At 50.4% G+C, this 14,206-nt stretch overlaps 1 protein-coding gene across 3 annotated transcripts; it reads right to left on the reverse strand.

Moving 5' to 3' along the window:
* Nucleotides 1-3: 3 nt before the first annotated feature.
* On the reverse strand, nucleotides 4-9,669 carry polg (polymerase (DNA directed), gamma). 3 transcript variants are annotated; one of them, XM_084453032.1, is made up of 22 exons: nucleotides 9,639-9,669; nucleotides 8,568-9,210; nucleotides 8,184-8,379; nucleotides 7,811-7,978; nucleotides 7,465-7,611; nucleotides 7,012-7,091; nucleotides 6,723-6,905; nucleotides 6,487-6,623; nucleotides 6,156-6,279; nucleotides 5,725-5,952; nucleotides 5,297-5,414; nucleotides 4,994-5,146; nucleotides 4,769-4,885; nucleotides 4,501-4,661; nucleotides 4,156-4,209; nucleotides 3,931-4,048; nucleotides 3,395-3,530; nucleotides 2,913-3,282; nucleotides 2,592-2,760; nucleotides 2,008-2,216; nucleotides 1,147-1,307; nucleotides 4-468 (listed from the first exon to the last, which is right to left on the reverse strand). In XM_084453032.1, exons 2-22 carry the CDS (start codon nucleotides 9,149-9,151, stop codon nucleotides 404-406), a joined length of 3,678 nt encoding a protein of 1,225 aa, XP_084309158.1. In that variant the 5' UTR covers nucleotides 9,152-9,210; nucleotides 9,639-9,669; the 3' UTR covers nucleotides 4-403. The 3 variants fall into 3 exon arrangements, with proteins under 3 accessions (XP_084309158.1, XP_084309159.1, XP_084309160.1); XM_084453033.1 differs by having other exon boundaries at nucleotides 9,547-9,650; XM_084453034.1 differs by having other exon boundaries at nucleotides 5-468; nucleotides 4,994-5,071.
* Between the last annotated feature and the right edge of the window lie 4,537 nt (nucleotides 9,670-14,206).

Consider the following 14,206-nt stretch of genomic DNA (forward strand, 5'->3'; position numbering starts at 1 on the left):
CTGGGAGACCACCACCGCCGCCCTGCTCCTAACCCTGGGAGACCACCACCGCCCTGCTCCTAACCCTGGGAGACCACCACCACCGCCCTGCTCCTAACCCTGGGAGACCACCGCCCTGCTCCTAACCCTGGGAGACCACCGCCCTGCTCCTAACCCTGGGAGACCACCGCCCTGCTCCTAACCCTGGGAGACCACCGCCCTGCTCCTAACCCTGGGAGACCACCACCTCCGCCCTGCTCCTAACCCTGGGAGACCACCGCCGCCGCCCTGCTCCTAGGCACATGGTCCCAACCAGGCTCTTCCTGAAGGAAGGATGATAGTGCTGACTCTTGCAGGGCTATCTGACGGATGACGGTGCTGACTCAGCAGTGCTATCTGGCCAGGAGCGTGCAGGTCCCTGCTGTTATCTAGCCTTGTCCAGAGAGCCTCTGGTGATGTCCATGATCTGGTAGATATCCAGGGCTTCACCTGAAGGTACATGTAAGGAATAAGCTTGTTATACAGAGAAATGTTAGTTTCGTAACAGCATATTAAGTAATTATTATTATTATAGTTTTAATTTTCCATTATAATAATAATAATAATTATTAGTTGCCATTTTACAGCCATATTGAAAGTATATTAATTTAACCATGTTGTACGGTCGAAGGTTTTCATTCAATATGTATTTGTAAATGTTTTATTACTCAACTGGTTTAGTTGGAGTTATCACAATTTTTTTTTGTTACTTTTTCCTAATTTCTGAGATTGTCAATAAAGTTATATTATACACTACAGGTGCTGACCAGATGGATGAAACTGATAAACAGTTTTGTAAAGTGTGTGTGTGCGTGAGTGTGTGAGAGAGAGAGAGAGAGAGAGATTGTGACTGCTGCTCCATTAACAACATATTGTTGGTATTCATAGTCCTCCCCTCAATGTTTGATGCCAACATGTCAGTCCTTGCAGTGCGTGATTGTGACCAGGCACGCCAGGGACATGATAGTATTTGTGTGCTGGTGTTACTTGGGCAGGCCTTTGGGTTTGGAGGGTGTGTGTGTACTGGTCCCACCCTGTAGCAGGCCATATCTGCGCTCCAGGCTGGTTGTGTGTGTGAGCTATATCTATATATACACACATGCTTGTATGTGTGTGTACTGGTCTTACCCTGCTTCAGGCCATATCTGCGCTCCATGCCGGTGGGGTTGGAGGGGGTCACACAGTCCATGGTCACCTCCTTCCTGAGACACTGGTCGATGTCCACTGCACTGAAGAACGCCACGGACTGAGGCAGGTCCTGCATGCCAAGGGCATGGGCAAACATACACCTGGACAACATCACATTATACTTAATATGGACATTAAACATACGCCTGGACAACATCATCACATTAGATTAGCAACATCCTACTCCACAAGTGCAAAAAGGCATAGGACAATATATGGATCACAACAGGGTTGATACAGTATAAGGGATCACTACAAGGTTAAGTTAATATGGATCATAGCGGTTAATATCACTGCTGTCGGGCCGAAACCTTGTATCTTTGAAATGGTACGTTTTCAGAATGTTGAAAAGAACATTCCAATTTGTATGTTTTTGAACATAAAATTATATATGATGAGCAGTTTAGAGGGCTGGCGGCAGTTCAGAGGTTCTAATGGGTAGTCCCAGCTTTCAATTGAAATATCACCAAAATGGAGACAATATATGGATCACAAAAGGGTTAATATATGGATCATAACAGGGTTAATATATGTATCTTAACATGGTTACTATATGGATCGTAACAGGGTTAATATATGGATTGTAACAGGGTTAATATATGGATCATAACAGGGTTAATATATGGATCGTAACAGGGTTAATATATGGATCGTAACAGGGTTAATATATGGATCGTAACAGGGTTAATATATGGATCGTAACAGGGTTAATATATGGATCGAAACCATCAAGAGCACATGGAGCAGAACGGTGGGGGCGAGGTCTTCAGAAACCAGGCTGGTCCAGAGCGCGGTACTGACCGTGTGAGCAGGTTGGTGATCTGCAGGGCCAGCGCGGCCCGGTAGCGGTCTTCGCTGCAGACCAGGTAGCGGACCTCGTCGTGGATGCTGATGCAGAAGCGGCCGTCGATGTCGTGCTCCTCCATCAGCCAGCGCATGGCCACCAGCATCAGGTGGAGGTAGTCCACCGCCGAGCTCTGGACCACCCAGTTCACCCTGCTGGTCATGAACTGAGACGCACAGTACTGTTCTCCATAAGCTTGTATATACCAACTTGGTATGTGCCTATTCCTTGCTAGGTGTGTGTGTGTGTGTGTTGACGACTCCATTGATTTTGTTCCTGGAGCAGGTGTGGGGACGGGGGGACGGGGGGGAGAACAGGGGGTGGGAGGAGATAACACACACTGACTACATTCCGGGTTCGCCAGGAAGGTCCTTGTGACCGAAATGTAGACTGTTTTAATAAATCAATGCTGAGGTGCTAAGTGTATACGGGAACCTTCTGACCCCTCGGAAACAGTGGAGCTGGTCACTCCAGACCTGGTCTTTCACTACCATTGTGTCTAAAAAGACAGAAAGGGAAGCAGAGCGCGCGTCCCACCCACCTCGTCCTGAACGGCCTCGGGCTCCAGAGCCCGGCTGATCCTGCAGCCCAGGACCGGGGTGGCGGGCTGGGCGGAGTGGGCGATGCTCTCCAGCTTGTTGAACATCTCCGACTCCGTACCTCCCGCCCACACACGCTGACCGGCCACGTCCCACTTCCTCCTCCGGGAGCTGCAGGGGGTGGGGCAGAAGGTTGTGGGGGAAAATGTAAAAGTGTAAACGTTTTTTCTGACTAATATCACAGTACGGCATGTAAAATCAGGCAATCACAGCGTTGGCAAAAATGAAATGAAAGACCGTGTCCCTGCTGCCGTGTCCCTCACCTCTGGGACGCCAGCCGGGCGATCCTCCGAAGGTCCTGCAGCGAGACGCTCCCGTCCTCCTCCCTCTCTGGCTCCGCCCCCAGCTCCCGCACCAGCCACTCGCCCTCCTCCGTGAGACGGTAGCGCCGGACGCCCTTGGTCAGGGCGTACATCTGCCGCGCCTTGTCGGCCGCCTCCGGCTGGCTGAGCCGGTGGTTGAACTGCATGAGCAGCCGCTCGGCGAAGGGCTGCCCGGCGCCGTAGATGCGTCCGTAGTTGAAGACCTTGGCGTGGTCGCGGCTGATGCCCACCGCGTCCGCCGTGCGACTGTGCAGGTCCGTGCCCTGGCTCTTCTTCCCCTGCAGGGTCATCCAGCCGAACGGCGTGCAGCCTGGACACACACACGCACGCACTGTGTTGGTTCAAGTCTTAGGCAGCGGACGTACGGCAGGTAAGAGCTGCTGAGTCGGCTGGCGGAGAGGTGTGTGTGGTGTGGTTCTGACCGTGCATGCCGGCGAAGTGGGCCTCCCCCAGCACGGCGGCGATCCACAGCTCCTGGGAGTCCACGTCTGCCCCGACCAGGTGGTACCCAGGGGGCACCTGGACCAGCGCCTTCAGCTCACTGCCCACACGGTCTTTCTGCAGGACACACACACACACACACACAGGCACTCACTCAGTGCCTTGAAGCTGCGTTCACACGGCAGATTCTGTCAATGCGTTTGGGCGCCGCTTTTCATTGTTGTCTATGGAGCGGCGCGCTCAGAGCCTTTTCGGTGCGCTGCTCTGCCCGAAGCGAGGTGTCTTGCATTTTGACGGCGCCAAAAGTTGAAAATATTTGTACTTTTCCGCGGAGCGCAGAGGAAGTGCCCTATGATTGTTTTTTAGCAGCTTGCAACATCTGCCGTGTGAACGTAGCCTTATAGGTGGTCTGCCAACCCCGGCAGGACTAGCTCACGCCCCTCCGTTCAGATGACTTCGGGGCAGATGACTGCAGGTTATGTTGTTACGGGCGCCAGTGTGGTGGCGAGTCTCTTACCCGCGCGTTGCTGGCCGTCAGCCATGTCGGCTCCACGGCCCTCCGGGTGACGGTTCCCGCGGTGACGACCTGGGGTAAGATGGCGCCGTACGTGGCCTCCTCATCATACTGCTTGTGCCTTGACAGAGACAGAGGACACGGTGACGGCACGAGGGGCTTTCCCACGAGACACGGGTCTACACACACACACACACGCACACACACACACACACACTCAAGACTGACCTGCTGACTGAGCGAGGCAGCTCCCCCTTCCTTAGCCACACCACCTTCTGAGAGCTGGGTTAGAGTAGAATAGAGTAGAATAGGATAGAATAGAATACAACTTTATCTGTATCTCTGCATGTAACATGCTGGACTGTGCTGTGGACCTGGTCTCCCATGATCATCAGAGCAGTCTTGACTGACCACACCTGGGTCCACATACCATCTTTTAAATCCTATCAAATACTCATCTGTGCTTGGTTGATCTTGCCTGGCAGAATGGAACCAATGGGCTGGTCCCATAGGTCAAAACCCAGGTCAGCTGACCTAGCATGCAGCCTGCCGGGTTAAGGTAACCATAGTTACCTGATGCGTTTGTGGGCGTTCCTCCAGAACGAGATCATCTTGTTGATCTCCAGAGCGCGCGTGGCGTTGGTGCCGCCTCTGCCCGCCCTCAGAGTGCCGTCCTCCATCTTGGACAGGAAGTCCTTGGAGAAGGGGCTGCCCACGTTGTTGTCATTCCCATCCTGTAAAAAAACACACACAAGCAGTCACTCCTCAGTGTCCTCATGTCTGCAGCGGTCAGTCTGTCAGCAGCACATCTGTTTGGATTCCATCCGACGGGTCCAGGTACCTTGTGAGGCAGCTTGAAGAACCAGCACCCCGGGACGCTGACGTCGTTGTAAGGACCGTTTCCATGGTGATAAGGGCACTGGCTCTCTCCCGGAGAGGAGTTCAGACCCCGAGGTTCCTGGTGAAGAGGATGTCACGGTCACACCAAAACCGAACTGAACTGAAAACAGACTGACCATGGTGCGCGTGCAGGAGGAGGAGATGGAGAGGGTCTCGCAGGGCTCACCTTGGCTCTCTTGGTTCTGGTCACTCTGACTCCGTTCTCCTCCTCCGCCTCGCTCTCCAGGCGGCTCAGCTTCTCCACCTGTAGGTCAACACAGGCACTGCGTCTGTTCACTGACAGGACCAGGGCCATTCTGGTCCCAGTGCAGCGGTAGTTCTGGACACAACGTTCATTTGTGTCGTCTCTGAGACATCGATTCTATCCCGCCGTTCTCTGGTAGGCTGTAGATAATAGTGTGTTCCACAGGAAGATAGTACAGCAGCCAATGAGGATCCTGCTTAATAAAAACAAATGGCGGTCTCTCACCGTCTGCCACACTTCGGTATCCGTCAACATGAGGTTGTCCGAGAGGTCACCGTCCAGACACTCCGGCTGCTCCTTCCCTCTCTGCTCACAGCTCTCCCTGTAGATGCTCTCTATGGCCCTGGGGGCGGGGGGTACGGCAACACAGCAGGGTCACTCACTAGTTACACCCTCCTGGTAGATGTGTGAAAGAACATGTGGACTAATAAATACATTTAAAAAGTGTGCTTCTCTACGCGTACGCGTTGTTAAACAGCAAATATGTTTATTATAACAAAATGTATATACATATTTTATTAATATATAAAATATATACACATTATGTGAATGTTTTGTGTGAAATATATATATATATCTTCCCAGTACTAGCTCTATGACTGCATTAGCTCCACAGTTGTGTCTGTGTCCCTTTCTTGAGTTGAGGCCTCTACCTGTGCGGGCAGACCGGGTCTGTGCTGCCCTCCAGTGGCTCCAGGTTGTCCCTGCGGCCGGGCACCAGGTATCCCCAGCCGTGCTGGCTGGTGTGGTGCAGAGGGAAGCCGTCCCACGTCAGGCCCATCAGCTTGGGGGTCACCTTCATCTGCAGGCTCAGCAAGCTGGGTCCTGGGGACCAGCTGTCCTCCTCCTCACACAGCCGCACACACAGCTTCCGGTACCACCTGACACACCGCCCCGGGACGAGGAGGAGGAGGAGGGGGAGAAGGAGCAGGAGGGGGAGGAGGGGGAGGGGGAGAGAAGATGTGAATGTGAGGAAACAGGAAACAGAAGGCAGAGAATGAGAGACAGGCGAGAGAGTGGTAACCTTGAGAGAGAGAGAGAGAGAGAGAGAGAGAGAGAGAGAGAGAGAGGAGAGAGAACTCACCCTGGATGTCCAGGAAGGTGCTGCCTCCTCTTGGGCAGCCTGCTGACCGTGTCCTTCAGCCTCTCCAGCGCCTCTCTGCTGGGCTGGGGGCCGGCTAGCTCCTCCTCAGTGGGTGGGCCTGGGTCTAGCACCACAACAACACTGCTTATTCATCTGTCCGCTCTTCTTTAAAATCTTTTTGTTTGTAAATCTTTTCTTTTTTTGGGGGGGGGCAGATAAGTCCGTCCGTATGTTTTTCATTCGCCAAGCTATGTAAGCAAACAGTGCTAGTTCAGATATAGCTAGGGAGCTTGTCACCGTTTCACAAACTCCTGAACCTCCCAGGTCTCACCTTCCTCCCAGTCGGTCAGCGGGGTCCTGGCCGCAGACTCTGCTGGGGACCCTTTCTTCTTGACGACCGTCACCTTCTTCTGCTTGAACTCCTGGACGTCCCACTCCAGATCCCACAGCCAGGGGTCCTCCTTGTAACTGACACAGAAGCCACTGTGATATGATAAACACACACAGACACAGACGCGCGCACACACACACACACACACGCGCACAGAAACACACACAGACACACACCTGTCATTGTGCAGCAGCTGGCAGGCGTCATCAGCCAGCCTCATCAGAGACTTCTTCATCTCCCGCTGGAGCTCCTCATACGTGTCCTGGGAGTCCTCCAGGTACCGCCCCCAGTTCTGATTGACCGGCAGGTAGCTCACGCCCATCTCCAGCATCCCTGCAAATGTCACTGGGTGGGGACACCTGGGGAAGGAGAGACGATACACTGTGATTGGTTGAGACTCGAGTAGAGCCAGCAGGGGACCAATCATCACAGATTTTCTTTCAGGACAAGCTGTGGCTCACTGACCTCTCCATGAAGAGAGGCAGCTGCTCTGAGAAGACTTGATGAGTGGCCTCCACGTCCAGGGCGCAGTAGCGCATCAGCTCCTGCAGGGGGTAGCAACGGCACAACAGAGTGATGGCAGGCAGGCTGTAAGCTTCTACTGGATATCCCATACCTTCCTTGTCTATACCGCTCCGGGTGTGTTTGGAGATTGCTCTTACGTGGCTATGGCAATATCACCACAATACCCTGACCCCTTCACACACCACAATACCCTGACCCCTTCACACACCACAATACCCTGACCCCTTCACACACCACAATACCCTGACCCCTTCACACACCACAATACCCTGACCCCTTCACACACCACAATACCCTGACCCCTTCACACACCACAATACCCTGTTCCCTTCACACACCACAATACCCCTTTCCCTTCACACGTTGACCTGTGAGGTGGTTTTCTCCTCTAACCTGGAAGTGGCTCCTGACGTCTGCCATGCTGCCCTTGACAAAGACCTCCCTGGCCTCCTTCTGCAGGGCCGCCCCCCCCACATACAGGGCGTGGACGTCAGCCAGGTTATTGATGCTACTGATGTTCACCCAGTCCCAGGAGCCAATCTACACACACACGCATACACAAACAAACAAACAAACAACGAAAAGCACAGTAACCTTGGTCAACAAACAAGAGAGAGCAAATAAGCAAACACCACCGCCAATCCAAGAGGGAACCTATGACCTACCAATAAAAAACGGCATCAACGTTTAGGGATAACAGCAGATTTCTCTTGTAAAGTGTTTAAAGAAGGGTACCCACTTTGGGGCCTTCCTTGCTGCGGCCCACTTTCTTCATGTGCTCTTTGACCTCCATTAGGCCCCGCCTCTTGCCATGCTTGTTAGCCACCCAGAGTGTGCGCTGAAACCCGGTCAGCCCAGAGATGGCCATGTGGAGACTCATGGTGTCCAGGAAACGAGTCTTAGAACCCTGTGGTGGACAGAACACTCACTGTTAACATTCCAGAATGAGTCTTAGAACCCTGCAGTAGTTCACACACATTCTAGAATGAGACAGAAGGCCTGACACAAAGCACTGGATCTATATATTCGAACATCACAGAAATGCAATGTTTCATACTCATATGCAAAGTGGAGTCTTTAAAAAATACAACAAATACGGTGTGAACTTTGACCTTTAGGAAGTACTGCTCTTTGATGTACGAACGGTCAAAGCTGACGTTGTGGCCGACCACCAGCCTCTCCCTCCACTGGCCTCCAGGGGGCCGGGCGGTGTTGGCAGGTGTCTCCAAGGGGATGAGGTCACCAGGGGTCAGCTGACTGGACCAGGAGTACCTCTCCTCTATCAGACGCTTACTGCACCACGAGTACCTGGCAGAGAGACACACGCACATACACCCACAAACAAATATCCGCAATGACTGAGATGACCTCTGCTCCCAGGTGACACTCATGAGGAATGAGAGCTCTTGGAGGTTAAAGTACTACGTCCAGCGCTGGACAAACCACGGTGTTATCAGGTAAAGCCATCCCAGAAGGTGCTCCTCCCTCTCTCTCACCAGGTAGTGGGTGACACAGCGACGGCCAGCGTGGGGCAGTGTCCCTCTGCCATGCACACCTCCACGTCAAACACCAGGCCTGACTCATCTGGAAAGTCCACCCTCCTGCTCCCCCCCTCCGGGCCGTACTGGGTCCAGCCCGCCTCCCAGGCCCAGCTCTGGGGCATGGGGGGCAGGTGGGCCTGCTGGAGCTCGCTGGCAGCCACCAGGTAGGGCAGGCTCTGCTTCTGGGCCAGCACGCGGAAGTGGCCGTCGATGTCGTCCCCGTACATGCTCGGCAGCCGCAGCTCCACGTCGGCCAGCGGCGGCGTCTCCTTGCCCCACAGCTGGTGCCTCTGCAGGTGCCTGATGCTCCGCTCCACGTCCTCCTCCCCGTATTCCTGCTGCTCCCCGCGGAATATCTGCTCCTGGAGGTTCCTGGAGAGCATCTGGATGTTGAGGGGGTTGAAGCGGGTCTCAGTGGACGCTGCGCCCTGGCCCTGGAGGGAGCAGAGGGGCAGGGCGGAGGAGGAGGAGGAGGGCAGGCCCAGCCATGGAGCTGCGGACAGAGGCCTACATAGGGGGCGCTGCAGGAGACGGAGCATGGTCTCCCTTAAGGTCACTGGACACCTTTAGGGTTTGGTCAGGAAAAGCATGATGCGAACTGGAGCACAAAGAGGCAGAACATGGAAGATTATTAGCTATACACCTAGCGAGCTGGTTTCTTACTTTTTCTCAACATATACTACAGCTAAAACTATACATTATCATAATTCTACTGTAGTTATATGTTCCTTTTCAAACGTTTGCCAACATTAGCTTCGTGAGACCATCCCTGATCTCGTGAGCTCACATAACCACCGCGTCAGCTAACACATAAGCTCACATAACAGGCACCTCAGCTAACTTTCTTTAAAAAAAAATCCTATGAAGAATAACGTCAGGCTAAACTCTTTTCATTCTCATCACACCATAACATAGTATTGTAGGTTGACCAGACCTTGACATCAAAAGGCTGCACTGACGAGAGATGAGTGAGTGGGTGATAATAACTGTATACACAAAAGTAGCTAACGTCAGAGGATAACTTACAGGCTAGTAACCTACCACTGCTTCGTTCGCTCCATGTGACACATGTAAACAACGAATAACCGGATATCCCAAGACACACAGACAATTAATGTTAGCCAGTGCCACCTAGCGGTGAGGATGACCTACAACTGCCCTGAATAAGATGCAATTGGCTGTCAACATTAATTTTGTCTTTGCATCAAGTACTATTAAAGCAAAATAAATTTTACCAATCGAATAACTTTATTTGCTTTTAGTCCAATAAAATGACATCTACTCGCACCACGTTGTATTGGCCGCGTGGCCTAATGGATAAGGCGTCTGACTTCGGATCAGAAGATTGCAGGTTCGAGTCCTGCCGCGGTCGCATCTTTTGAAGGAGTAACCAATGTGACATTTGCCAGGGATGAGTTCAGCCCCGACAAAACGTTGTAAATGTTTTTTTAAACGGAAACGATGGTGCATTGAACGGCCAATGTGTTATGCAAACGTTGTACCTATGGCTTTATCTATCAGTCTGCTGATTATGCTGCGTTCCATTTGTATCGGAGCTTCAGATTTGGCGCCCGGGATATCTTATCTTAGTTGATGGATATCTTATCTTAGTTGAATGCGTTCCAGAAACAAAACGCTAAAAAACCCACGTTCCCCGCATATTTGTAGTTCTAGTCAAGTTGGCCATATCGGTTGATATCAACGAAGAACGAACTATGCTATTTTGCATCAAAACATGTCAACAAAACATTTAAAAGGTCCATAAAAGTCTAAGTTCTATTAATACATCCATGATAAAAAATTAACCGTTTTAGTTACCATAGCTACCTCCCTGACTCTTCTTTTGGGAGACAGATTTTTCACAAGCTAGCTTAAGATATTAGAATCAGATATATCAAGTATCCATAGATAAGGTAAGGGTGCTGACTTATCCAATACTGTAATATATTTTGCTAGCAAGTTAAGATAGATAAAATAAGAGTCCTTAGAGCAGCTGCTACGTTATCAATATTACCTTAGCAAACTAGCTAGTGCTAACGTAGCTAGCTAAATTAATATAGCCAGAAATAAGTCGAATGGTAAATGGACTGCACTTATATCCAAAGTGCTTTACAATGAAGGCTTCTCATTCACACCAATGGGGGCATCTGAATGCAAGGTGCTAGCCAGCTCATTGGGAGCAATTTGGGGTTCATTGTCTTGCCCAAGGACACTTCGACATGTTGACAGGAGGAGGCTGGGTTCAAACCGCGACCCTACCCTGGACGACCCTCTCTACCTCCTGAGCTATAGCCTACAACCGCAGAAAGAAAGGAAAAACGCATACACTTGTATGCCACTCTCCCTGGCTATACCACCAATAGGACCCCGTCCTTGCCAGCACGCTACACTACCCCCTCACTACAAAGTTCCTTGCCCTCGAGGGAACACACAAAGTTCACACTGGGCCCCTCCTGCGTTGCTGGCTCCTTCCACGCCTCTTGCAGCACGCCCCACACACAGATGCAAACATCCACATTTTGTGGGCCACAGTGATAGCATCTGTCTGTGTTCTGCTCCTGTCTCCACTTTCAGCACCACGATAGAAGTGTATGGCATACATATGAAATATATAGCCTAATCAATCAAAACGTCTGACATGTGTATGGCTACAGTAGGCCATTATCTGATACAGTAACACTTTCAGAGCTGTGGTGATTCAGTGATCCAGGAAAAGTCCACTCTTATGTGAGCCCAACCCCTCAAAGCTATGCTTTGCTTACATAACAATGTTTGGCAGGACTGCTCAACCAACCCAGTCCCACACATGTGGGTAGCTACACTGCAGGTTACACTGACTGGGGCTCTTGCTGGCTCTAGTACCGTAGACATCCACACAGCAGATTTGCTGAAATTGTTTTTATATCAGTGCTGGTTAAGAACTGGGTAGTGCTTAAAAAAAAAGTATACCCTTGGCTACACATTTAAATGGCCTTTATGGAGGGAAATCATTTATCCAGGCTGGTTCAAAGTGCTTCACTGTAGTTTTAGTTTAACTGCAAAGGAGACAAAAGTTTGTAACTCATTCTTAATAAGTGATGGATTGTTTTCCATACACCACGACTACGCTCTCTACACCTCCTACCCAGCATGCTATCTGGTGAAGTGATGACACCAACAATGAGGTGTCAGACAAGACACACAACTTTCTTCACGCACACACACACACACACACACACACACACACACACACACAGAAGTGATGACACAATGTGTCAGCTGCTCTGTTCCTAGATTTACGCACACACAAACACAAAATGATAACACAAAAAAGTGGCTTGGCGACAGTTTGATAATTGTAACTGAACACCCTGAGAATTGTCCTCTATAAAGATAGAGATAGTTAAGCTATCAACTTTATTTATCCCGGAAGGGAAATTATTTTGCTGCAGCCAAAAAGATACACACAACAATACAAAACTCAACACCAAGGCACAGTGGGCACAGAAATGTACAAAGACGGCAATACAATAAAACGCAAAAAAGCACAGTATACAGTCTACAGGTATACAGGAAGTACTTAAAGAAAGAAGGTAACAAAGTACAACAAATATCCACAGTTATGTAATTCACAATGATACCTATCAGTAGCCACCGGCTCTTCCCAGTAGTGTACTCTCTCTCCCACCCCTCTCTCTCTGTAATTCCCACCCCCACCCGTCTCTTCCTCTCCCTACACCCCCCTTCTCCCTCTCTGTATCGTCCTGTAACTCTTCTACACCCCCCCAGTCTCTTCCTCTCCCTTCTCCCTCTCTCTTTGTATTTTCTTGTCTCTTTCTCTCTGTTCCTTCCTCTCTCTCCTCTACCCTTCTGTACCACCCCCCAAACACACAAACACGCTGTGGTCCCCCCTTCTCCCTCCTGTCTGCCTGCCATGTCATAGAGACAGTCAGTGGGAGATGGATGCTGTGTAGACAGACTCTTACAGGTGACTTATGATGAGCAGCAGATGGATCAGGGTAATAAACCAGACTGACATGTCCCCTGTGTTCCCCTCTATATCTCTCTCTCTCTCTCTCTCTCACACACACACACACACACACACACACACACACACACACACAGAACCCCCCCTCCACACACACACACACACTAAAAGTCTCTCTCTTACACACACACATACACGCACGTGCACACACACACACACACACACACACACACACACACACAGCAACACTGAGCTGGCACTCTCAACTGCCAAGACACACACACACACACACACACACACACACACACACACACACACACACACACACACACACACACACACACACACACACACACACACACACACACACACACACACAGTGCTGAGCTGGCACTCTCAAGTCTGGCGCTCATATATTAATTATTTTACTTCAATTGATAAGGCGATCTTCATCGCTGTGTGTGCGAGTGTGTTTGTGTACTGTGTGTGTGTGTGCACGCAGTAGCCTAGTCCCCCGAGCCACCTCCATGTGGCTTCCCTAGGGCTGTTTCGAGAAGTGCTGGGAGGATGCGCGTCAATATTTCACCTTTATGAAACAGAGAATTCCAAAATACGATTCAGTAGCCTATACGTTAATAACATGTTAGACAACTAGTCGAAAAGTAGGATTAATGACGAGAATATTAGGCTATTAATCTTAGCCTACTTCTTACAGAGCCACACGCTGGAGAAAACGTCACTGAAGTGGAGTAGCCTACATTAAATGCTTATAGCAAACACCCAGGCATTTACTTAACCGATATGCCGTTTAAGGCACGGTATAGTCAGATCAATTTTGTTCAAAGCTTACGATGTGTATTGTGTAGTGCAGGCGACACTATTAATTGGATACTGCAAGTTTACGCATCAAGCGCCAAAAGTTTTGTTACTTTCCAAAGGTGACGCGGTCGTGACGTTTCAGTCCCGGGAGCGCAGCCACAAGAAGTTACTGTATGTTCCAGAATGGAAGGAGTTACAGACCTCACGTTTTAGAACTGAAACTTGTCGAAGATCTTGAAACTTGAAGCTACAGATCTGCAGTTCTGTGTGCCGGTAGGCAGCGAGGGCGACATGCATTTTATATGGATGTATGAGACTGAGTGAGAGACTGGAATGACAATGCAGTAAAAGCTTGCTGCTCGAGCGATACAGAACTGAACGGGGAGCCGTTGAAACTTGAAGCTGCATGCAGAGTGTACAGTAGATTGCTGTCCAGGCATGGGGTGGTGAGAGGGAGCTGGTGTTATCTTTGTGTGTGTGTGTGTGTGTGTGTGTGTGTGTGTGTGTGTGTGAGAGAGAGAGAGAGAGAGAGAGAGAGAGAGAGAGAGAGAGAGAGGCAGAGAGAGAGAGTCTATCTGCAGATAGTCTATCTGCGAAACAGAATGTGAGGTTGCCAGACTGGTTTGCTCCATGAACAGAGGGTGCTATGGACTGACTACTGACTGTGTGAAGTACAAAAGTGACTCACTTTTTAAATATTGTGTTGTATGTGGTTGTTGATAGCTGGCTTAACACACAGTTTGTTGTGCATGTGTTTGTGGGGGAGAGAGTGAGTGAACCTGAACACGTGTGTGTGTGTGTGTGTGTG

This window comes from Borostomias antarcticus (genome assembly GCF_949987555.1).
Source record: "Borostomias antarcticus genome assembly, chromosome: 18".
NCBI classification, from domain to species: Eukaryota; Metazoa; Chordata; class Actinopteri; order Stomiiformes; family Stomiidae; genus Borostomias; species Borostomias antarcticus.

Excerpts from the sequence above, each read along its gene's own strand:
- polg (XM_084453032.1), bottom strand. The coding sequence starts at position 9,151 with ATGCTCCGTCTCCTGCAGCGCCCCCTATGTAGGCCTCTGTCCGCAGCT. Across the intron at positions 7,092-7,464 it reads ACGTCAGGAGCCACTTCCAG|GAGCTGATGCGCTACTGCGC; the intron begins GTTAGAGGAGAA and ends TACCCCCTGCAG. Across the intron at positions 6,624-6,722 it reads CAGCTGCTGCACAATGACAG|TTACAAGGAGGACCCCTGGC; the intron begins GTGTGTGTCTGT and ends CTTCTGTGTCAG.